At 31.1% G+C, this 24,164-nt stretch overlaps 1 protein-coding gene across 8 annotated transcripts in view; it reads right to left on the bottom strand.

Moving 5' to 3' along the window:
* Nucleotides 1-10,164: 10,164 nt before the first annotated feature.
* Nucleotides 10,165-24,164, bottom strand: part of LOC136989478 (aldehyde dehydrogenase, dimeric NADP-preferring-like) — a 38,062-nt gene continuing 24,062 nt past the window's right edge. For all 8 annotated transcript variants that reach the window (XM_067287641.1, XM_067287643.1, XM_067287637.1 and 5 more), the window contains exons 7-13: nt 23,323-23,553; nt 23,123-23,249; nt 19,292-19,362; nt 18,630-18,745; nt 16,102-16,240; nt 12,474-12,624; nt 10,165-10,275 (exon numbers count right to left, since the gene is read on the bottom strand). In XM_067287641.1, the coding sequence (XP_067143742.1) occupies nt 10,234-10,275; nt 12,474-12,624; nt 16,102-16,240; nt 18,630-18,745; nt 19,292-19,362; nt 23,123-23,249; nt 23,323-23,553 (877 nt within the window). In that variant the 3' untranslated portion in view covers nt 10,165-10,233. The remainder of the gene's footprint in view (nt 10,276-12,473; nt 12,625-16,101; nt 16,241-18,629; nt 18,746-19,291; nt 19,363-23,122; nt 23,250-23,322; nt 23,554-24,164) is intronic.

The raw sequence follows: 24,164 nt of genomic DNA, 5'->3' as shown, positions 1-24,164 counted from the left end.
GTTTAACTTTGCTGGTGACCCTCGATGTTAAATGTATCCGCCATTTTTTTTTTCAACAAATTTCCCGTGAGTCAGTGCGCGTTCACTGAGTCACGTGATGTGAACGAGCGCTCGGTTTTTTACTTGGACTTGTACGGCAAACAGAAGTACACGTTTGACGGTTTAAGTTTAACGTTTGTACTTGCGCCTCAACCTCTCTATTATATTCATTTTACATAGTGGACTTAGTGCTGTGCCAATAACTATTATTGTAAGTATTAGTTTCGGTTTGATATATCAGGACAGTAATTTTCTGACCTATCTAAGCAATCCCGGTATCAAGTTCAATATCAAAATTTTGGTTTAGCAGTCCTCGTGACTTTAAATACGAAGAAAGGAAAACGTTAGTATGGCTGAAATCGCTGGTAAGTAGTACGAGTATAATAAAAGTGTACTTTGTTTCAAAATATTCGACAGTATATAGAATGCATTTTTGCCCAGTTCAATATTGCAATCCATTGGTTACAACTATCGCCCATCGTTAGAGTAGGTCGCGCTTCGGTCGTGAGAAATTTTGACCAATCAGAGCGTGTGCTTACTGTGCTTTTGCTTATTCTGATTGTATAAAAGAAAATCGCTTCCGCTCCCGTATGCGTAAAGATTACTTCACACTGAGCGCGATTCGCTGGCGAAGGCGAAAAACAGAGCGAATAACAAGTCAGACATGAGGTCGTTTTGGCGAATTTTACCATTTCGGCGAATTAGCTTAAACAAAAAGAACCACGTGACAACTAGTGGGAATACGATTGGTGGCGAAATTTTTTCGCTAGCGAAAAGCTCGACGGTTCCGAACTTCGAAGCGATTCGCGAAATGGTAAAATTCGCCGGAAACGACGTCACGTCTGACGTGTTATTCGAATCGCGCTCAGTGTGAACTAAGCTTAATGGTTAATCCGCCACTGCTTACATGAAAGTAGAATCTAGCGATGATTTTCCGATATTCCACTTGCCCGCAGCTCATATTCTTTATTTTTATGCAATTTTTAAAAATGAACAAATGATTTCGGGACAATTTCTATCCGTCATTCAAATTTCTCCTTTAATTACATTTATGGATCCGACGTTGAAGAAAAGACTGTTTTCTAAATATTTTCTTAATTCGCGCATCACCAGTGGGCTGGCCACGTGGAGTCTTCTGGATTTCCTTCACGTTTGTAACCACTTTGAGGAAACTAACCCTCATTTAAGTCCTGTGAAGCATCCCAATTAATTCCGAAAAATAGTTTGTTTTTTTTCCGGAATTAATTGGGATGCTTCACAGGACTTAAATAAGGGTTAGTTTCCTCAAAGTGGTTACAAACGTGAAGGAAATCCAGAAGACTCCACGTGGCCAGCCCACTGGTGTAGTTGGTCGCGGATTCACGCCTCAAGTGTTCAGCGATTTTATCCACTCGGCAGCGGGGGGGCTGAGGAGATTTCAGTAGAACCAGCCTTCGTAGGTTGGCAAAAATCAGCGTCCACGTTCCCTCAATAATAAACGTCTAAATATAGCCCCGGTAACACCACTAAAAAAAAGCCCACGTATAAAATGCCTTCCCCTTCGTGTCCATCTTATAAAATAGTGCACTTGACCTTATCCTCAAGCTGTACACGTAATCAATGGACAGCTCCTAGAATGCTTTGTAGACATCACATATTTTAGTTTTGTTTCATTATTATTCTATCATCATGAGGATCAAGGTTCGAACTCGGATCGGGTTCTATTCCTCTCCATGCAAATGGACTCCAGTGCGGATCGGGTATGATAGGTGAATTAGTACAGGTATACCCAGTTCCGGATTAAGCCTCTAGCGGGCCCTAGACAAAATTTAAATTGGGGCCCCATTTAAATAAGTTGCTTCTAAACAAATCTTATATAATGTGACATTAGCGTAGCGTATGGGTGACACCCGGTGCGGATATCGTAATGTCACCCTTTTTAACTCTTATAAAATACTATTCAATTGTAATATCTTCGCACTCGAGCAACTTGAACGCTATACCGAATATGCGATGTCGCGACGTATAAGTTTAGGTTTAGAAACTAAATCATAACCATATATCAGGAATATTTCTAGATGGTGCGTACTGTACATTACTTCTGATGCACGGGTTGCTGTTGACTTTTTTTTTTAGTCGGGCGGAGCTTAGGAATTCTTAAATACAGCCTTTTGTGTCCTATCGAATTTCTTAAATAATTTTAACTCGTTTTGAAACAGAGAAATCTTCTGCACTGAAGCCGGGCCCCTCCGAATTACGGGCCCTAGACATTTGTCTACTTTGCCTACTCGATAATCCGGCCCTGGGTATACCTCACCTTACGTCGGTAATTGATTCCAGGAGAAGCAACTCAAGTCGAAAAATGACTCAAGTCAAATTCACTTGTCACTAGGCTAAACTACAAATAACCATTCCAAGTTCTGTATTTTATTTATAAATGCACTTTTAATAATATATGGTTAATAAGAATCTATTTTAAGCTTACAAACAAATAAGGTTTTAGTTTTTAATACAGTACAGGAAAAAAGTAATCTAAATTTTCGAATACATGTACAGTACATGTTTACAATTTGGTGATGTTTACAATACATCGCGGACTATTTGTGAATGTGGTTTCTCTAAGACATTATAAGTTGATTTTTTTTTAAGGTTAAATACAAATAGTTGTTAAAATTATTTTGCGATAGTAGAAAAAACTAATTTATGTTAAATTTATCAATATTTCAAAATTTATTTACATCGCGGACGTAGATGGCTCTGATTACATCGTCAGCCTTAACAGTTGACCCTGATATTTCAATTCTATTTTACTATGATTTTATATACTGTACAATAAATAAGAATAAAAGTAACATGATTTTGTGCGCTTTTTAACGCTTTTCTAGTGATATTACGACTTCAATATTTGTAACGGACAGAGGTGAAGTCGAATAAAATGACTTAAACTTGATTTTTATTTTTCCACTTTTTTTGGGACAAACGACGGATAATCGAGAACGATTTAACTCGAAACGACGTAACCCGAGGTATACCTGTATTAATTTTTTTTTTTTCATTTTTGTCTAAAAGTCCACACTTACACAGAAAATAGTCTACACATAAGGGGCCGTCCATAAATTACGTAAGGGCGATTTCGGCCATTCTAGGGGGGGGGGCCGTGTAAGAAACCGTAATATTTTCTTTGATACCCCCCTTCCCTATCTTACGTAATATTTAGGCATGATTTTTTTAGAAAGATTTTAACAAAAAAAAATTTTATGAAACCCTAAAAACCTTAGGTCCAAAATATATAATTATTAATTTATAAATAATAGTACATATTAATTAACTAAAGGCTATGTGAACAAATTTAAAAATATAAAAATTTAATGAATTCGAATGAACAATTTATTTTAAGAACTTTATTTTTTAATTATTAACAATCTTTTTATCATCATCATTAATCAATGTAATAATATTCATTTTTATATTAATTTTCATAAAATCTTTTGTGAAAACTTGACAGATTGACTAGCTAGTGCACGTGTAAACAGAAACCTCATACAAAATAAAACGAGAGAATGGAGAGAAACCACATTCCATTTCCGTATTGATTATATCTTGGCTAAGGCCAAGAAAATAAACTACATGCTGCTAAAATGTGCTAGGTGCACTCGGGGACTAAATCGTAAAGCTGATAAAACTCTATATAATGGGTCAATACAACCAATGCTACTATACGCTGCCTCTAGCTGGGGTCATGTAACTAGTAAAAATTCAGTAGCAAGTAAATTACTCTCTCTTCAAAGACAGTTTGCCATCAAAATTTCAAAGTGCTGCAGAACTGTTTCTACTAATGCCTCTCTGATACTAGCAGAGCTCCTTCCTTTGCCACTATGTATTGTAGAAAAGGTTCTAAACTACTACATCAGAACTACAAACATCAAGGCTCAACAACAGTTTCTACTCCTATCTATGGCTGTTCATATGCTATCATATTGCAATTACCCTATCTCTTATCGTCACCCTGTGGCCAAGGTGACACCAAATATACCCTGGGGATAATCTGCTTCCTCTATGCATAACCATGCAGACATTAATATCTACACAGATGAGTCCAAAAGTACTTTTATGTTGGCTCACGTATCTATCTTCCTGAAAACTGACATATTTTGCCCAAAGTATGTTAGAAGGTACAGATACCCTCCCCATACCTCCATCTATCAAGCTGAAGATGCTGTATACCAAGCTGTTCAGTTGGGCCACTTCACTACCAAAACAAAACTTTGTCTATCAACATTACAGTGATTCTCAGACTGAACTAAAAGCTCTATTAAATTCCAATAGCAATAGCAATAAAATTGCATATATCCAGCACCATATTAAAAATCTTGTAAATAAGATAACTGAATTATTAAACATTAGTTTTATAGTGTATTTCAAAGATACCTGGCAAGTTTTTCATCAATTATCTTTATTTAGTTGAGTTGATATGGTACATTTTTTTTGTAGGCATTTCAGGCTATGCCCCTCCTTGGTCAACTTGTATTTTCTCTTTTTGTTTGTAATCCTGGTGTTGACTTCTTTGCATTCTTGTTTGAGTCTTGGTGTTTCTAGTTTTTGCTGATTTGTTGTATTTTTTGAAACTCCTTTTCCGTATTTCTGAATTATTAAACACTAGTTTTAATTGATGAAAAACTTGCCAGGTGTCTTCAAAATACACTATAAAACTAGTGTTTAATAATTCAGAAATACAGAAGAGGCCAAGATTTCATAAAATACAATAAGGTAACTTTTATATTTGTTCCTGGCCATAGTGGCATACTAGGAAATGAAAAAGCCAACTTTGAGGCTAAGTCAGCTGCAAAGGACACTGAATTGGACTACATTCACATCTCTCTCTCACGCAGCAACCTTAAAAATTATATTTATGACAACACTATGCAAAAGTGGAATCAACAATAGTTGAGCAGTAAAACTGGTACAATAACAATACTTTACTTTCCTAGTGTTGAATGCAGGTTCTCATCACCACTTAGATTTAATGCTTGCTACTGCTCAACAACTTACTGAGCATGATAATTTTAGGTGGGTTTATGTAATCTTAGTGTTATACACCCATAGGAGTGCTCCACTCATTCTAATATAAAAAACAGAGATACTACTACACGGCCTTTCTCCCATGATAAAAAATGTGTAGAGCGTGATTCTGCTAGTGTTGTTATTCTATCACATCACAAGAGATGGCGTTAGTACAATGAGTGTTCTTAATAGAAACCACCAAATTTAAGCCAAATTCAAAACTCCACCACTCAACAGGATCAAAAAATAAGATTATTACATAAGACGAGATCTATAACACTCCCTACCCCCGAGTAAGAAATCCTCGACCCCCACCCACCCCAAAATACCTTACGTAATTTATGGACGGCCCCTAATGTTCCATTTAGAACGTGCAGAGTTGGCACACACCTTTATTTTCGGTTGAGAATACAAACAAATGCACCAATATTTTATTTTCTAAATCCTTTTTCTTTGAGTTTATTTTAAAAATTAGTTTTAAAAAATGTTCAGTGGAATTTTCTTGTCCCAGCTTGCCTAAGACAAAAATCTACTTAAATCAGAAATTTTACAGTGTTTAGTGCAATTCAGCAGCATGTTATAGCTTCGTGGGGACCAAGCAAATTTGAATTAGGAGGCCCCCCAAAGAAAAATGTCTGAAGTGTTGACTTCAGACATTTTTCTTCGGGGAAATTCGAGGGGGAAATTTTTTCTTATAAAAGACAGTTTGGACAAGGAGGCCCCAGGCAATTGCACTTTTTGCCAGTAGGATAACATGCCACTGGTGCAATTCTGACTTTCACGTTTCACTGTATTTTAGTTATGTACCTGTATATTCTGTTTTAGAAACAAATGTATGACTCTTAAAATCAAAACTAACAATACAAAGACCTAATTCATTTTGTCCATGTATGTATCAAATATTTAAATTTTTATTTTTATTTCATAAAGTAAAATTAAATACAATCATTTATTTAACATTAATTAAACTAAACAAAATAGAAAAAATTATGCAAATTACACAATATATTTTTTATTATATATATATAATAAAAATAAAACTTAAATGGTTTAAGCAGACTTATAAAGGTAATAAATGCTTGAAGGTACAGTACATAGTAAAAGAGATTATTTCTTTATTCTTATACAGACTTATAAGTACAGTACATGTATATATAAAAAATATTTATTATTTTCTCGTAAGTTCAATTAAACTACACAGATTTGATTACCTTGTGGATCACCCGGTATGTAAATCGCATAAGTCCTTTGACATAAATTTTACATTCTTGGTCCCTGGAATGGTTATTTTATGTAACAGTAAACTGGACACACTCAAATTTACTATTTCTGATTTTTGCTTATGTATACACATATGTAAATAAATGTGTATTAATAATAAATGTCTTCAACAGGGCAACAGAAATGGCTAAGTCAAAAGACTTCTGGATCACTCTGTATAGAAATTGTTTAGTTGAACCTAACATAAAATTATCTAGAAAAGTTGGAATCTAACACAGGAGATGGGAAATTTTTTATTCAGAAGATTACATTTTACTTTAAAAGGTTCTCTTAAAACTGCACGTTGCATAAGTTTATGCATTTTTAAAAGATTGATTTTTTAAAAATATATAAAAAACCGCACCATAAATATATATATATTTTGTTCCTTTTCTTTTCTTTCGAAAACACAATGTAGTGACGTAAACTTAAACACTGGGCGAATTTTTCATCCTTTTTATTCGGTTGGAACGCTTTTTTATTACATAACGCGTTTCGGGCCGATGCCCCTCTTCAGCCAACTAAACATTAAAAAGTGAGAGATGACTATATACAAATATTTAAAATAAATATCGTGACAGTATACATAATTAGTTTTTTAGAGGTTGTTACCTTCTAAATCCTGGTAAGAGCTTGTATACTGTTAAAAGCTGGTCCGTACCTCATTCGGTAGTTTAGACGGATGTAATAGTCCAAGGGTACGAATCTTGATAAAAATTCCATAAAAAAGGAAGGTTTAGTATCAGTCTGTAGAAGTATACGGGGTTATTCTTTCACAAATCATATTTGTGAAACCATACCTGAGATTCGTCTTCCGGTGTGTTGTCTAACACTGAGCTCGTACTCCTCCACCTCAACTGCGGAGCACGATCTGTTTTTAATTTGCATATGTCTGGTCGAGCATTAGCAGGGGAATGTTCCTTTTTTTTTTAATAGGTTTCTTTTCCGATAAAATTATTCGGGGGGTTTAGCGGTGATTTTTTTAGAACATAGCACGTGGCCATTGCTATTTTTTCCCGCTTTTAGTATTTTTAATATTTGTCGCTATGCAAATGACGTAACAGATCGTAAAAAACACACCGGAAGACGAATCTCAGGTATGGTTTCACGAATATGATTTGTGAAAGAATAACCCCGTATACTTCTACAGACTGATACTAAACCTTCCTTTTTTATGGAATTTTTATCAAGATTCGTACCCTTGGACTATTACATCCGTCTAAACTACCGAATGAGGTACGGACCAGCTTTTAACGGTATACAAGCTCTTACCAGGATTTAGAAGGTAACAACCTCTAAAAAACTAATTATGTATACTGTCACGATATTTATTTTAAATATTTGTATATAGTCATCTCTCACTTTTTAATGTTTAGTTGGCTGAAGAGGGGCATCGGCCCGAAACGCGTTATGTAATAAAAAAGCGTTCCAACCGAATAAAAAGGATGAAAAATTCGCCCAGTGTTTAAGTTTACGTCACTACATTGTGTCTTCGAAAGAAAAGAAAAGAAACGAAAATACAAAACACGGTTTCCTCAAGATAGATATATATATTTTGTTACTTATACAAGATAAGTTTATGCATTAAACTTGTTTATATTTATCAGGCACAGTAGAAGTCCTGTAAATTTGCATGTGGTCTAAATGTCACAAGTTTAACATACTTTAAAATAATACTAAATTAGATCTGATCTAACATACTTTAAAATAATACTAAATTAGAAATGATATAAACCTAAAACTCATTATACCTAACACATCTGTTAATGATTTTGTTATTTTGTTCAGCTGGACAGATTAATACAAAATTTTGTTATAAAAGTGTCAGTAGAACAACATTTGTTTGTACAAAGACTGCATAGATGTTATGTTCCCTTAAATGTGCATATTTAATTTACAAATATAAAATTACAACATAAATTATGCAAATATATGATGTGCAGTAAAATTAGTATCATTTTATTTAAACAATTATATTAAAACTTATGTTTAAACAGGAGCAAAAAAAATGATTCAATGCAGACTGTAAATTTTGGCACTTATACCAGAATTTTGAGTTCAATTTGACCTTATAAATTAAGGCTAAACCAGAACATACTACAAAATTTAGTTAGTTTGGTTTGGTGGAATAGTTCCCATGAGGACTTTCTACAGGAAACAGCCTCAATAATTTAGGCCTTAGATACGTGAAAAAAACTTCACAGCTGGCCCTTTGGTCAAGTGCACACCACAACTGACCACCAGTGTTCGGTGGTTTTATCTATTTGGCCACCCCAAATATACAGCATGTAAAACTTATATATATATATAATTATATATATATATATATATATATATATATAGCAGATGAGCCCAGTGTTGCTCGAGCTAAAAGTAATGATAGTGAAGATTAAGATTATTAGATTATAGCCAACTTACCTGTTTTCACTGGGTGCAAGAACTAGGTCCCCCCTCTTTGAAGACCTATCTAAAAATTCTCTAATTAGTCTAAAAAAATATGTTCAATTTCCAGCAAAAACTTCATCTAAAATAGTACAGTAGAAACCAAGTTCCTCAGGATAATCCTTAAACCTCTCCCTCTCCCCTAGAGGGATTTTGAAAAATCTCTTCTTGTGTACATTCTCATGACATACCCTGACTATCAAATTTCAACTTTCAAATCCTAACCGTTTGGGCTCTGCACTTATTATTAAAATCAACCAATCTTGATTTTAATAATAAGATGTACCAATTACATTTATTGGTCATAATCTGAGATTTTTCAAGCTTAAAAAGTCAATTTATACACTGCAATTTACAGTATTTAGCTATGATTAAGTAAATAATCACTATTTTTCTTATTTTTTATGTATTTTTTTCATGCTAGGAAGAAAAAAAAGATAAGAGAATTTTTAAGAGACAAAGTACAGTATAAGAAAAGATACAATAAAATTATTTAGTTACTTTGTGTCAATGTAAAAATCACTGTTTTAATTGTCATTCATAGAGCATTTACTTTAATTTTAAAATATTTTAAGACATTTTTCATATGTTTTTTTAATCAAACAAGTATATACAGCAATAGGGGTAAGTATATCCTATGCAATCAATATTTACATTTTATACAAAGCCAGCTCAGAATCGTGCCAATTTGAGCCAACTTAATTATAGATGCATTCATACTATTTTATGCAATTTTTGTGAACTATTTTGGAATATCAATTCATCTTTAATTTGTAAAAGTGTGATATACTAATTCTAATTTCTAACACTAAGAAAATGAAAGATTATAATGATACTTTCTACTATAGATTTTAGTTTTTAGTGCTGTAAAAGTTTGGCATCTTGAGTCTGGGCTTAATGCAGGTACACACATCTGCATGTTTATTTTAAAATTTTTGTTCCGAACAGTAAAAAGATACTTAATTTATCATATCTTATAATGTAACAATACTATCACATTTTAACTGTATAGCTTCAAAATAAAATCTTACAAAACTTTGCACAACAAAAAAAAATTAACAGGAATCAAACATAATACTTATTAGTGCAATCATTGTAATGATTTGCACCAATACATATAAAATGAGAGAACAGGACAAGAGTTCTGGAGATGACAGAAATAAGTATATTAAATAGTTCTTTTCTATTTTTTAAAGTACATAAAATCAAAATTATTTGAATATAGATTATGTCATTGAAATAATAGCAACTATAAATGCAAACGACACTATTCAAATATTTCAATATAAATATAATGGTATAAGCAGTAATAACTCTTCTTTGTGAATTTGTTTCTTTCGAACAATAGAAATTTATCAAGAAAAATATGATTTTAATATAAAATTCATTTTAGAAATTGTGAATTTTTATTAGGTAATCAGTGCACAACTATCAAGCAGAATTTGCTCAGATTTACTGTAATATCTTCGGTAATTTATCGTTCCAGTCAGCAGCCTGAAAAATAAATATACTTGAATAAATTAAAGAGAATTTTGTTAAGATTTTTTAATAAAACATTACTTAAATTTTAAGAAATTTTTGTGTTAATTTTTATTTATTAACTTTAAGTGATTATATCTAATTAATTACTGGTATAAAGTAAACTTAAAATACCACACCAAAACAAGCAACAAATTACTAGAAATCAAATGTAATTGAGTCTATCCTGATGACTTATCTGGAGTAGTGCCGACAAAAATGGAAGAATTCTCAAAAATTGGCCAATCAGTTTTAATCAAACCAGTTACCTGATGCCAAGCCAGTTTTAAAAACCACTTTGAATTTGGTAGAATTAATGTTTTATTACCACATTTTATTAATATTTATAAAGAACTGTAAGGAACTGAGTCCGAGCTGTATTTTTATTTTCTATACTTTCGTTTTCGTTATGAGTATTTTTTTATTTTTGGGCTTATGTTTAGTTAGGGCGAAAGTTCCCCACTCATCCTCTGGACAGACAAAAAGGAATAACTCACCAGTTACCGACGAAGCGCCATAGCACAAAAACGAACGCACAATTGCGCCCCCGAAATCGGAAGTTCCAACAAACGATCCGATTTGGAAAAAAAGGGAGTCCACACATATACTTAGAATTAGGAATACTTAACGACTTAGAAACATCTCAATTGTGTAACTACTTTCAATTAATCATTTTTTGTAAAGTCGTTAGTAAATTGTAAACATCCGCTGACCAGGTAAAAATAAACCGTTGTTAGCCATTAAGTATGTAAATGAGGGGGTGGTTTTCAGCAAGCACTTGTAACGTCACCTCACAACTATAAAGCAAACGAATTTCGACCACAGAACGAGGTGAGCTTCCACTGATTGCAAGAGAGGTGTACTACCTAGCGAGATTGAAATCAAGGTTCGAACAGCTGATCCCAGACTGGAAAGGAAGGAGATAGGAAAGTTTTCGACAGAAAGGAAATTGGAAAAAGGATTCTTATAGTAGAGGTGACGAATAGGCTTAAAGCCTAGGTTGAATTGTAAATAGTCTTAAATTTAGATTTTTGTTGTCGGAAGTCTCAGGGGACTAGTTATAAGTAACAATTGATAAGTTTTTTTTGTGTCGGTTCAATAGACGTGTCCTTTATATAATAAATTGTGTTTTGGAATTTACTAATTTGTATAGTCTTAGTTCATATTAAAACCTGATTTTTCCTTTAGACTTGATTGACTAATTATAGTTATATTTTTTCGGAGCCGTGAAAGTCCAGGCCTGGCTTCTTTTTCTTACGCGAACCCGTGTAAGGTACCCGTTAGGTCTTAACATCGTACTTTAGTTCTTTTGGTTTTGATTTAGTACTTTACAGAACTAATTCAGTGGTGCCCCGTACTTCAAATTTAATTCATTCCAGAAGATTGTTCGAAATCTGAACCAATTTTTCCAGTTAGAAATAATGGAAAGTGAATTGATCCATTCCCAGACTCTAAACAATACCCATTTTGATAAACTTAAAATAGCAAATATGCATAATTTAAGGTAAAAATAACATAAATGTCCTAAATAATAAACTAAATCATGAAAACAATTTTTATTCTCTTTCGGTTCAATCATTACCCCTTGCTGTTCCTACATCCATTTACTAGCAAGTCAGCTTCTTACAAATATAATACTTTCCACCATATAGAAATTAACATCTCTAAAGGAAAAATATAAAATTAAAAACAATCATCTACATATATATAAATTAAAAATTAAAAATACAAATATCAATAAAATACCAAACAATAACTGAAATTTCTACGAGCATAACATTAATAACAATAAAATATCCTAAAGTATAACAAATGCAAAAAAACCAAAATTTCAGTTAAAGAAACATAAAATTTAATAAAAAAACTAATGTTTGACAGCTTTTAGCAATCCTTCTGAGCATAAACAATTCACTTTTTCTTCCCCGAAAATCAAAACCACACACTCAGATCAATGTGTTCCAAATTTGGTTTGATTGTTGCCAAATACATAGTAAAAATATTTGTTTGAATCTATACTCTGCTATTATTTTCAAATTTAAAAGAAAAATCAAAGATTACATTACCCTATCTATCAGTTTATTAATTTAAGAGTTTGTACCTGTTCAATTTCTCTCAATTTCTAATTAATAAAATCTTACTTTTTCATATTTAAAATTAAAGTAATCAATACTTACGTTGAAAACTATTTTTAAGATAACAATGGACATCATTCCCAAAACAAAAACGGCTAAGTAAGGAAAACAAGATGGTATGTAATTCTTTCTCTTCTTTAAAAGAAATCTTAAACGACTGCTTTTGGCTTCGGAAAATGGAGGATAGCGATCGCTACGTAAAAAATTAAAAAACTGCTTAAAAGTAATTTAACTTTTTATTTTATAAAACGTTATGTTCAACCTAATTTCTCTGCTCTAAAATACAGGGTCTTCTAAAAAAGAATTCTACCATTTTAAAACTGTTTATAATTGTGTTTATTATCCAAGAACATTAAAACATTAGAAAACCATCTAAGTTTCACATTTGCCCATTACAACTGATCAGTGAGCATGCCTCATGTTAAATGACATGCATCCAACCAATACTTAAATTCTTCCTACACTTGCCACAACATAGCTGTTGTCACTTCTCCCACGACAGCCACAATTCTACGACTCCAGTAAATTACTCATGTTGCACGATGACAAGTGATTCCAACTTTGCAAACCACAGAATGCAAAACACCTTCTCTGTTGTGGAGTTGCCATTTTCACTTATGGCACTTCCTAGACATAGTAAACAACAGACATTTGAATTCAGACAAGATACATGAATTGATAGTGTAACCATTACAATTTTGTAAGTGGCATATTTCACTGGTAATAAGTAACATAATTACAGTGATTTAAAATGATAGCATTCATTTTGAAAGACCCTGTATTCAGTAAAATATTTCCATAATGTTTTATGAATGAGTGGATACATAAATATTGTTTAATGAAAATATATTATTAATACCTTGCATCATTTGTCATATTGGAATAATTTTTCATATACATTTAACAAAGCTTCTTCATATATTAAATTAATCAATAATTAAACTATAAAGACACTGACACTGTTATCAGCTGTTTGTATATTTGTGCCAGGGTTTAGTTATGAAAATAGTGCACATTCAATGAAAAATATTGATAACTAGAGAGCTTCATAAATCTTATCAACTTCTATTTCCAGTATTAAAAATTAATTTCTCTATAAAATTCCATGCAACCAAATTGAACTATTTACAATCAAATAGTTCAATTTGACTACAATACTATAAAATTTATTGTAGTTTGCTTGTATTATTTACAACAAATTATACTTCAAAATAACTCAAGCATGTGTGCGTTACAGTAAAAACCCGTTTTTAGTTAAAACGCATTTTAACTAGTTGAAACTAGTTTTTACTGGATGTCATTGTTAAAACCTGTTTTGTCTAGTTAAAACTAGAATTTACTGCTGTACATGTTTTGATTTTAGATAAAACTAGCTTTAACTTTTAACATTAGTTAAAACTAATTTTAGCTACATAAATATGTTTGGGGGAAATAAAGTGATGATTGGGATTAAAACATTTGTATTATTTAATACGATATTTATTGAAAATATTGGTCACACATCTGTGTTATTAACATTAATTAACCCTTTGTCCCTGAAGGCACCGATCGATCGGTACCCTGGCTTTTAACCAAAATTTCGAGGGTACCGATTCATCGTTACTTTGGTAAATATCAATTTTTGTAAGATTTATTAACAACAGATATAATTTCGTTCGATATGAAGTGAATAAAGTATAATAATTCATTATATTAGTTGATAGCAGTATAAAATTTTGATTTCAGACAAATGTTTGATATAATGTGCGATAATTTCACAACGAATAAACATACATGCATAAGTGTTATATCGAATTGTACAAAACAATATTCTACGTCTTTCTGGCTCAGTGCCAGCAAACAACTATGTAACTAGACAATGTTAATTTTCACAAAATGTTACAAATTATCAAGTTTGTGTGTCAGTTCTGATATTATTTTTTTTTCTTATAAATTTTTCTAATAAAATGTATTGAAAAATATGGTATTTAAAACTAAAGATATTAATAAATGTAAGTGATTTTTTTCATATAGATATAATAATAATTTGATTTTTGGTGAACTTTTAAAATAATATCACCTGACTGACCTACATTGCCTTAGGAGGGATCGCAAAATAAATGTAAACAAGATGGCGGGGGAAAAGGGTTAAAGTGATACAAAATTCATCATACACTATAGGAGCATGTTAGCTGAATGACATTGGTCGAAACAGTTTTTACTAAGCCATTTTGTTAAAACCCATTTTGTCTAGTTAAAACTAGTTTTAACTCAAATTCATTTTTGACTAGCAGTAAATTCTAGTTATAACAATGACATCCAGTAAAAACTAGTTTCAACTAGTTAAAACACGTTTTAACTAAAAATGGGTTTTTACTGTAACATATGCACACAATTACAACACTTCCTTCAGAACTGTACATTGTGGATAGTGCAATCCCCAAATCGTTATAATTTTTAAATTTAAGAAAATTAATTTTAGAATAATGTGAAGAAAACATTGGCTCAGAGCAGGACCCTAACCTGCAATTCTTGCTTACCATGTTGATGCATCACCAATTATGCTACCAACGTCTTCATTTGATCTTTGCATCTGAATTGATTAATTAATAAACTAATTTACATATTGGTCACTCAATTATTTAGTCTGGAAGCCAAGACCAGACAGAGGTCTGGGTAGTGTAACTGGCAATGCATCAGCACAGTAAGCAGACTTGAGTCCCACTCTCAGACTATCTTTTCTTCCGGATTATTCTAAAATTAAATTAATTAAATTATTTACAATTATTAAATTTAATTATAGGTCTACAATTTTTCAAATTGCAACCCAATAAAAGACAGAAGTCAAACTACCTACCACATACCAAATTTCTTAGTAATTATTTAGCCTAAGTAGCTTGATAAAGGAATCCAATTGTTTTATATTTGAAGTAATTATTGGATTGGTTGTATTTGTTACTAACCTGACATGTATACTTGTAGTAATAAATTTATCACTGCTAAATATTAATAAATAAATTTTAAATACTGAATTCATGACGACTTAGAACAAGATCTGAACTGACAACTCTCAAAGTGATTAAGCATATGAAATGCCATCACTCAGGAATGTGTTTAGCTGATGAGTGAGTTTAAATCTTACTCCAACAATTTTTTTGTTGGATAATCCTTAATTCATTAAATATTCAGAAAATAAAATTTTTTAAAGAAAATTTGCGAAAATCTTCATTTTAAAATATGTTTCAAGTACATTTTTATTCGATAAGCTTGGAGTGAAGATTGTATATCATTTGCTACTTTCAAAAGTGATTCTTACTTCGGTATCAATGATTTTGACAGCATAATTTTATCATTAACTCATTTGATCATAATGGAAACAAAAAAAATTTTCTTTGTAACAAAACTATCCTAAAATAAATCTTTGTTTTGTTAAAAAATATTTAAATTGTATTAAAATTAAATATTTAAATTGTTGGGGACAAATCATAAGACAACTTATAGGCTAAAAAGAAAAAGAAAGACACTAATCTGAAATTTGTTTTAAAAACACACTGTCATTATTGAACAACATTAAAAACGTCTTAAAAATGTGGGTATGCATCACAAGATTAAAGCAAGTAATCAATAATAAATAGCATTAATATCTGTTTTGTTATAATTTAAAATTAATACTTAAAATTCATTTATTTACCTTGCAATTTTTTCTAAAATGGGATTAAAATTTCGAATGAGAACAGATTTCTTGTTTGAAAAAGCATCAAAAGATGCTTTCCCATGATATTTACTTCCAAGTCCACTGAAGCCAACTCCTCCGAAAGGTAAAGCATCAACTTTACAATTAAAAACATGATTATTAATTAATTTTAATTATAATAATTAACAAAATAGCAAACAAATTATTAAAAAATAAAAGCATTATCAAATTATCATTCATCAAAATAACTTTTATATTATATATGTATAATATACAAGTTGGTAAGGGTTGCCCAAATGAAAGTGAGACTTATTTTTTTTTTTATGTAATGGTTTATTAGTTGGAACATGAACATACAGGAAGTAATAGTAGTAGTGTAGTGGCTACATATCCATTACACAGATTCCATGTTGGCTCAAGCAAGTGTCCCAGTTCACTAGATTTTGGATACCCTGAGTGAAGAATGTCTGTGGTAGGCTGCAGAACCAGTCTCAAAGGTGTCTCAGATCTCAGTATTGTTAGCAAACTGGTGCCCTTGAAAACTTTTTTCAGTAGCCCAAAGATATAGTTGCAAGGTAACAGGTTGGACCTTACAGGAGGATGGTCGAAGGCCTCCTAGTGGAAGCACTGCAGTAAATCTTGCACACTATCGCCATATGTAGGCATACATTGTCATGCAACACAATAACCTATTTTGCAATATACCAGGTTGCTTACTCTTGACAACTGTTTTGAGTTTGTGTAACATAAATACAGTATGTGATTGGGCATATCCATGTCATGACAATACATAATCAACTTGCTTCGGCATTAAAATACAGATAAACAAAGGTTGCCTCCTTAACTGAAAATTGTTTTCAGATGTCACGGGTGTTTGTAACGATGGAAAGCGAAGACAATTTTATAGCTTTGGTGTATTTTATTTATATGTAACTTAATGTAAATACCATCAGCCAAGATTTAATTTTAATGAACTTTATTGCTTCAGCAAGTGCAAACAGCACACTAATACTTTCTGATGATAACAGTTTACTTTTTGATATACAATGTCATTTACTGGCACAAATGCAAAGCTCTGTGTATTGAAACAATGGCACTAAATGAGTTTCATTTTCATTTGGGTGATCCACATGTGAAAACTAGCAGGACATTACTTCCAAATAGTTAAGATTTTGATAGTAGCACATTCCCAACTGATGCTGTACATAATTGTTCCTTGAATCTGAAGATCTATACTGTAATGTGCCTTCCCTGTATGTATCAAATTTTGTGTCATACACTGTTTAATTAGAGCCCTTGACTGGGCTCCTAGGAAATCCTCCAAACTTTGCAATAGTGTGGGCTAATGTGAAACAAGTATAGCTGGAAATAAATGATGGAAGGGCTAGGTGTTTCTCAGAAGAAGCAGGAAAAAAAGATTTTTCTATATTTTTCATGTAGAAAATAAAGCTACAAATACATTCAAATTGCTGAAGGTCTTGGCACCCCAGGCTATCTTACAGAGACAAGCATTCAAAGCCATAGTGACTTGCAGACTGACATATCATTATGTCACACAGCTGACAAACATCTATGACAGTGGTTCCCAACTGGTGTTCCGCAGAACACTAGTGTTCCGTAAGCATCTCCCAAGTATTCTGCAGATTTAGTCGCAAATCGGAAAGTGTACAATCGTATGAGCCGCCGAATATCAAAAAATTAAAATCATAAAATTCTCATAAACTTAAATATATATGTACTGTACTGTACGACTCGTACTTATGGAGTGTACTACTGTTTCGAATAAGATAAAGGCAATGATAAAAACTGAATGAAATATGTAAAAAACATCAGGCACAAGTTTCCCATTAAAGTTATTTAGGTATATTTTTTCCTGTCTTAGAATTGGCGTTAATAATATGAGTAGAGATTTTGAATTATAACTGCTCAATTCTAATACACAAGCTTGTCATCAGTTATTTTATTTCATATGAACTTAAGTAAGTGTTCCGCTAAAGAAAATTGCTCACAAAAGTGTTCCGCATCCTAGAAAAGGTTGGGAACCACTGATCTATGACATCATGACTACCTCTTGGCAGTCTTACAGGATTGCTGCATGATCAGGTCACCATAAATGAGAAAAAAATTTCCACCTTATCCATGCAGTCATGTAACAATAAATATTGTGATAAGATGCAAAAATATGTGATAACATGCATAAGATGGCAATTTTTCACAGTGGGTTTTTAAGGGCCTGTGGTAAGTAGAAAAAATTTTTTCAACAGAAATTTTTACACAAATGGACAGCATGTAGCATGAGGATATCATGGAAGCACAGTTACATAAGTCAACTTGGTGAAAAATGTCCACAAAAAAAGCTAGTGGGTGAATAAAAATTGCCACTGTTTCATATGATTGCAGGTTAAATTTGAAAACAATCTAACTTGTATTTAAGTTAATATAATACTTAATATAGTTAAAAATATAAACACAAACAGATACAAGTAACATTTTCTGTTTAAAATAATAATATATATAAAACTCACTTGTAAGATGAATAACAGTATCATTAACACAAAGACTTCCACTAGTTGTCTTCTGCATAAATTTATTTATAATGTTCTTCTTAGTGGAGAAAACATACAGAGATAAAGGTTTTTCACTACAGAAAATAAATTTTTTTTTAAGTATTTCATAATCAATTCTTTATTAAATATAATACATTCTTAAAAGATTAAAGTAATTTTATTTAACTGAAGAATGAAATTTAAAAATTTTCTACATTCAGCTAATATGCTTTTTCAAAATAAGCATTTTAATGTGTCACTTATTAAGTACCACTATGCCACTACATAATTAAAGTGGCTCCTCACATTTGGAATTCAGCAAAGCATATATTTGGCAAATACAGAGTAGTGCAGATAATTTACTCTCAACCAATAGTAACTATTTGGCACTTCTCCCATTCCTTGTTGGCAAATACTAAATGCATAGTCACCTTTACTTAATAGCAGCAAGGCAAAATTTAATGATCTATAAAACAAATGATCACTAAACCATATAACTATTTCCAAGATGACAGTTTCAAAACAAAAACTTGCTATTGAGCAAAATTCTATGCTAACAAAACATTAACCACTTTGCCATCAACATTAATTACATTGTATTTATCAAAACAATTAAAAATATATCTATTAATTATACTTACTTTTCATTTATATAATTAATAGCTTCATCTTCATCTTTGACAAGATAAATTGGCAATATTGGTCCGAAAATCTGTCAGAATTTAAATATAAATTTTCAACTTGTTTTTTTAAAATATCTGACATTTTATATGTAAAAATTATATAATTTTGTTGTTGTTACATATTATTGCTATGTCTGTGATTGCTTGATATTATATGAAACATAACCAACGAACAACAAATATTACAATTGGTTAATAAAATAGGTAGGGCTATACAATTTGAATTAAACATCAAAATAAATCAGAAGTTGCCATTTTTAGATATAATGTTGAATAGATTATAAAATTATAATCCATAACTATACAAAAAGTTATAATATGGAGGCAGTCATTAATTATTATTCTAATGTTCATGATTATATAAGGAAAAATATTTTTTCTAAGAACATTTCAAAAGTAAGAAAATAGAAAATAGCTGTATAAAAATAACTGTACTGGATATGTTATAGAGAGAATTACATAACTTTTTCTCTAACATATCCAGTATAGTTTTTAATATTCCTATAGCTTCTTTAATAATAGAATAATTGGATCGTTTACAATGTTTTGCCACTGCCGATAGTTGCTGATCACTTTTTACTGCACAAATATGTTATTCAATTCTAATTCGTTATTTTCTTTGTTTTTTCCTACGTAGATCTTTGGACATGAACAGTTAAATTTGTAAATTACATTATCTTTTTCTAAAACATTTATTTTATTATCGATATTTAAGTTTTTTTTTGTTCTCTTTGTATTGTGTTAAATTCTGGTATAATTCTTATATTGAAGGGTTTAAAATTATATAATTTTCTCTTTAACATATTAAACTCCTAGAAATTATTAAGGTACCAGAAAAAAAAAACTAAATTAATGATATGATGGGTTTAAAAATTGATAGTAATTGGAACTCTTGTATATTTGAGAATAATTAATGTAATATTAATAAATCAGAATAATTAATGTAGTATTAACAACTTAAACAGGTACAATTTAGTTTCCTCTCAATAAATTTTAAAATTATATAAATGGTAATTAAATAAAAAAGTTGCCTGCATGTTTAATACAGTGGACTAAAAGAATTAGGCACCTAATTGAAAGGATCAATTAATATGATTAAAAGGAAGGTTATGTTGTTTATATTATATATATATAAAACCTATGTATTTATTTAAATTTTAGGAATGTTATAACCAGAAATTAAAGTGTCACAGGATCTTAATTTCTAATTGGGTTTATTTCATTGGCGTTACAAATAAGAATTCCATTTAATGTATGTATCTTAATAAGAATAAATTAATTATTTAAATAATGTTTGTTTGTTTGCATAACTGTTTAATTTATATTGTATTTTAGTATATCTGGATATCTTATGTATGTTTGTTAAAAAATTTAAAAAGACTGAAGAGAGGAGATACATATGCATTTGAGAGAAATGTACTGTACATGATTTTTTTTTTTATTAGTAGAAAATTACAAAGCTGTTTTCTCATCTAAAAAAAATTCCTTCAACTGGATTTTGAATGTCAGGGAGGAAATGTTTCAGTTTATAAATTGGAAGCAACCAAATGTAACCCAATGCATGCTCAATATTGTAAATCGGGGCATTTTTTTCCTGACATCAAAAATCTAGTTAAAGGAAGGGATTAGACCCACAAGGAATTTTTTTTAGATGGAAAACAGTCTTTACCATTTACAACAATACCTTTCATCCCACTAATAAAATCTATTTGGACTTCTATCTGAATGGTTGTCCACCAACAATGTTGTTGTTATTAAAGCCAAGAGATAAAAAAAATCAGAGTGCATATGCCAATATATCAATGACACAGTTTGTTTATCTATTAAAGTGTTTACATTGCTGGACTTTTGCTGTGTTTTCTTCTTCTAAATCCTTCATATAATCACAATAATAGTTAAAAAGCATTCACTGTTAGTGAATCAGGTTAAGATATATATAAAAAATAATACATGATGACTTTTTAATGAGTTGTATAAATGAGAGTTTTCTATTAAAAAAAAGTAAGATTATTATGCGTTTCTGTAATGGATTTTATAACTTTATAACAAAATTTACAGGTAATTACATGAATATTGATAGCATGTTACCTGAACAGGTCTCTAGTGTATTTAAAGAGTAAATGTACCAATGACTTAAGATGTTCATATACAGTAGAGCGTCGTTTATCCGAATGCTGATCAACCAAACGTCGACTAACTGAAAGCGTTCCAGTCAGCAAATTTAAATTTTCGCTAGTACTGTGGCACTGCAATCTTTGGCTACTCCATATTTTTTTGTTGGTGTGTGTGTTTTAGCTGGCAGTACTGGCACTTTTGTGTGGTGTTTTTACAAAAGACTGTATGTTGGGACGTGTGTCATGCTGAATCGAAATCAGTTTCCATCAGAGACATTAGTTTTGGATCTGTGAATTTTATACTTGTAACAGATCATTCTGTAGTTGTTGTATCGTTCACAATGGCGACTAAACATAAACGTGTTGTTCTCAGTGTTTCCGATAAACTTAAAATAATAGATCAGTTGAAGTGTGGTGCTAATAAATCAAGCTTAGCTTGGAACTATGGAGTTGGAATTGCCACAATATCAGACATTAAAAAGAACAGTGATACCATTAAAAAAATTTGCAACAGGATTAACTTCTAAAGTATAATTTTTTTTGTTTTTATATTTTTCAATATATTTATTTTGTTTGTACAAAATAAAGAAGTAATTTATAATGATACAATAGCCACGATTATTATTTTAAAAAATTTACATTAGGCTTAACATTGATGAAAATTCAATGCAAAGTAACATGCAATGGAGAAAAATTTCAACATGGGATAAGTTAATATATTTTTTCATACATAATCGGTTATCTGAAAAATAAGTTATCCAAACAACCCCAGTCACCAATTGATTCAGATAAACGACACTCTACTGTACCAATATAAGACTTCCTTGCTACTGGGTATCGAAGCAGCCAAGCCAAAATTTGTGAAAAATTGTACAGTGGGTGATCGGTTAACGAACATAATCTGTTCCAAGACTTTGTTCGCTATCTGAATTCAAAACATCTTTAAAAGCAGATAGATATTAATCCTTTCCTTCAAAAAAACTTATCTCGCCGAGTTTCTTGGTGTTCTTCATTCAAGAGTTTTTGGCATTCTTCTGTCGTCAGATCAGTTTCAGGTTCCATTATGACCTCAATGTTCTTTATTTCTCAGATGTGATATTTGTTACTCCTTAAGCTGCTTGAGTCTTCTTGATTATACTGTATCTTTCTTAGATAAGATTGAACTGCAGCCTACTGTAGACCTGTTTGAGCCATACTTCCCAGTAACATCAGACATCTGCCTACTCTACACTATGCTGTTATACTCTCATCTTTCAAAAATAAAAACCCACGCAATACTTAATGAGTGCCCGCCCGACAGTCTCATGAATACTATAAAAGAATTGTTTCTGTCAGAAAAATAAAAGGCTGGAATTACAAGGGAGAGTTTCTAAGTTTGGAGGAATACTATCCGATCGGCATATACTGGGTTGAGCATCGACATCTCCCGCATTTCGAAAAGTTTTGAATTGTTGCCTGAAGACAAGGGAAGACCAATCAGTATTCATTATTTTACGTTGCTTCATCTTGTGTTTGTTCTGTGAGGTATTCGTTGTCTCAACATAAAAATCTTTCACAAAAGTGTTCGTTATCTGATTTGTTCGTTAACCAATCACCCACTGTACTTATTTGCAATTAATTTAAAATTAAATATTTACTTACAATAACCAAATTTATATAAGACACTTGAAAGTACCTCATCTTTCATCACTTGATGCTCATTCTTTACACCAGTCAAAATAGTTGGAGCTATATATTGGTCTTCATCTCTTGTTTTCCCTCCAATGGCAATATTTCCATCTTTTAAATATGATTGAACACGTCTAAAACAAAAAATTATTGAATATTTTAACATTACTTAAGCCATTTCTTTACATGATCACAATTATGACTTACTTATAATTTCTATCATTGATAATTCTACCAATATCTGGAGAATCAATAGGATCACCTTCAAAGAATTCAGCCAAAACTTTTTTTGATGATTTCAAAAATAAATCTTGCACTTCTTCATTACACAGTATGTAATCTGGAGCTACACAAGTCTGCCCCAAACTTAATAACTTCCCCCAAATTATCCGCCGACAGGCCATATCCATATTTACGGAGTCATCCAAATATACAGGACTAAAAAATTAAAATAAGAAACTTATTTAAGAAGTAAGATTAACCTAGCAATACATTTCAAATGATAGTACAGATAGTTTCATATAACTTGGCCAGGCAGGCACAGTACTCAATTAGGGCTCTGGAAGTTTTATAAAGTTCAAGAGCCTCTTAAGTAACACAGAGACCTCATCACATATTCAACAAACAATCACTTCCCTCCACTAAATAAATAGAATGGTTCCTGCTACTGTGCATTTTTACAGCCTGGACAAGATACATGACATGAGCTGTACATAAATGATCAATGACAATAGAAACAAATTAAAGAATATTTGCACATTTAGATAAAGATTGTCCATTTAATAGTAATTAATGCTATAAATCATTACTTTATTTAAATGTTTTTGTAATTGCTATTGCCATAATAATCATAAAATTATCTAAATGAAATAAATCATTAAAGCAAAGCATCTTAAAATAATGTATCTATATTGACAGAATGCAAGAGTGTATTCATATTAGGTTTGCACATTGCTATTAATCTAATAAATATTATTTTAGCAAAATTCATTAAGCAAAGAACATTAAGTTTAATCACTAATTAGATCATTTTTATTATGAATTTAAAA

This window comes from Centruroides vittatus, unplaced genomic scaffold (genome assembly GCF_030686945.1).
Source record: "Centruroides vittatus isolate TY-2023 unplaced genomic scaffold, ASM3068694v2 scaffold_576, whole genome shotgun sequence".
NCBI classification, from domain to species: Eukaryota; Metazoa; Arthropoda; class Arachnida; order Scorpiones; family Buthidae; genus Centruroides; species Centruroides vittatus.
The sequence above is the reverse complement of the archived record's forward strand: the minus strand, read 5'-3'. Positions and strand labels throughout refer to the sequence as shown.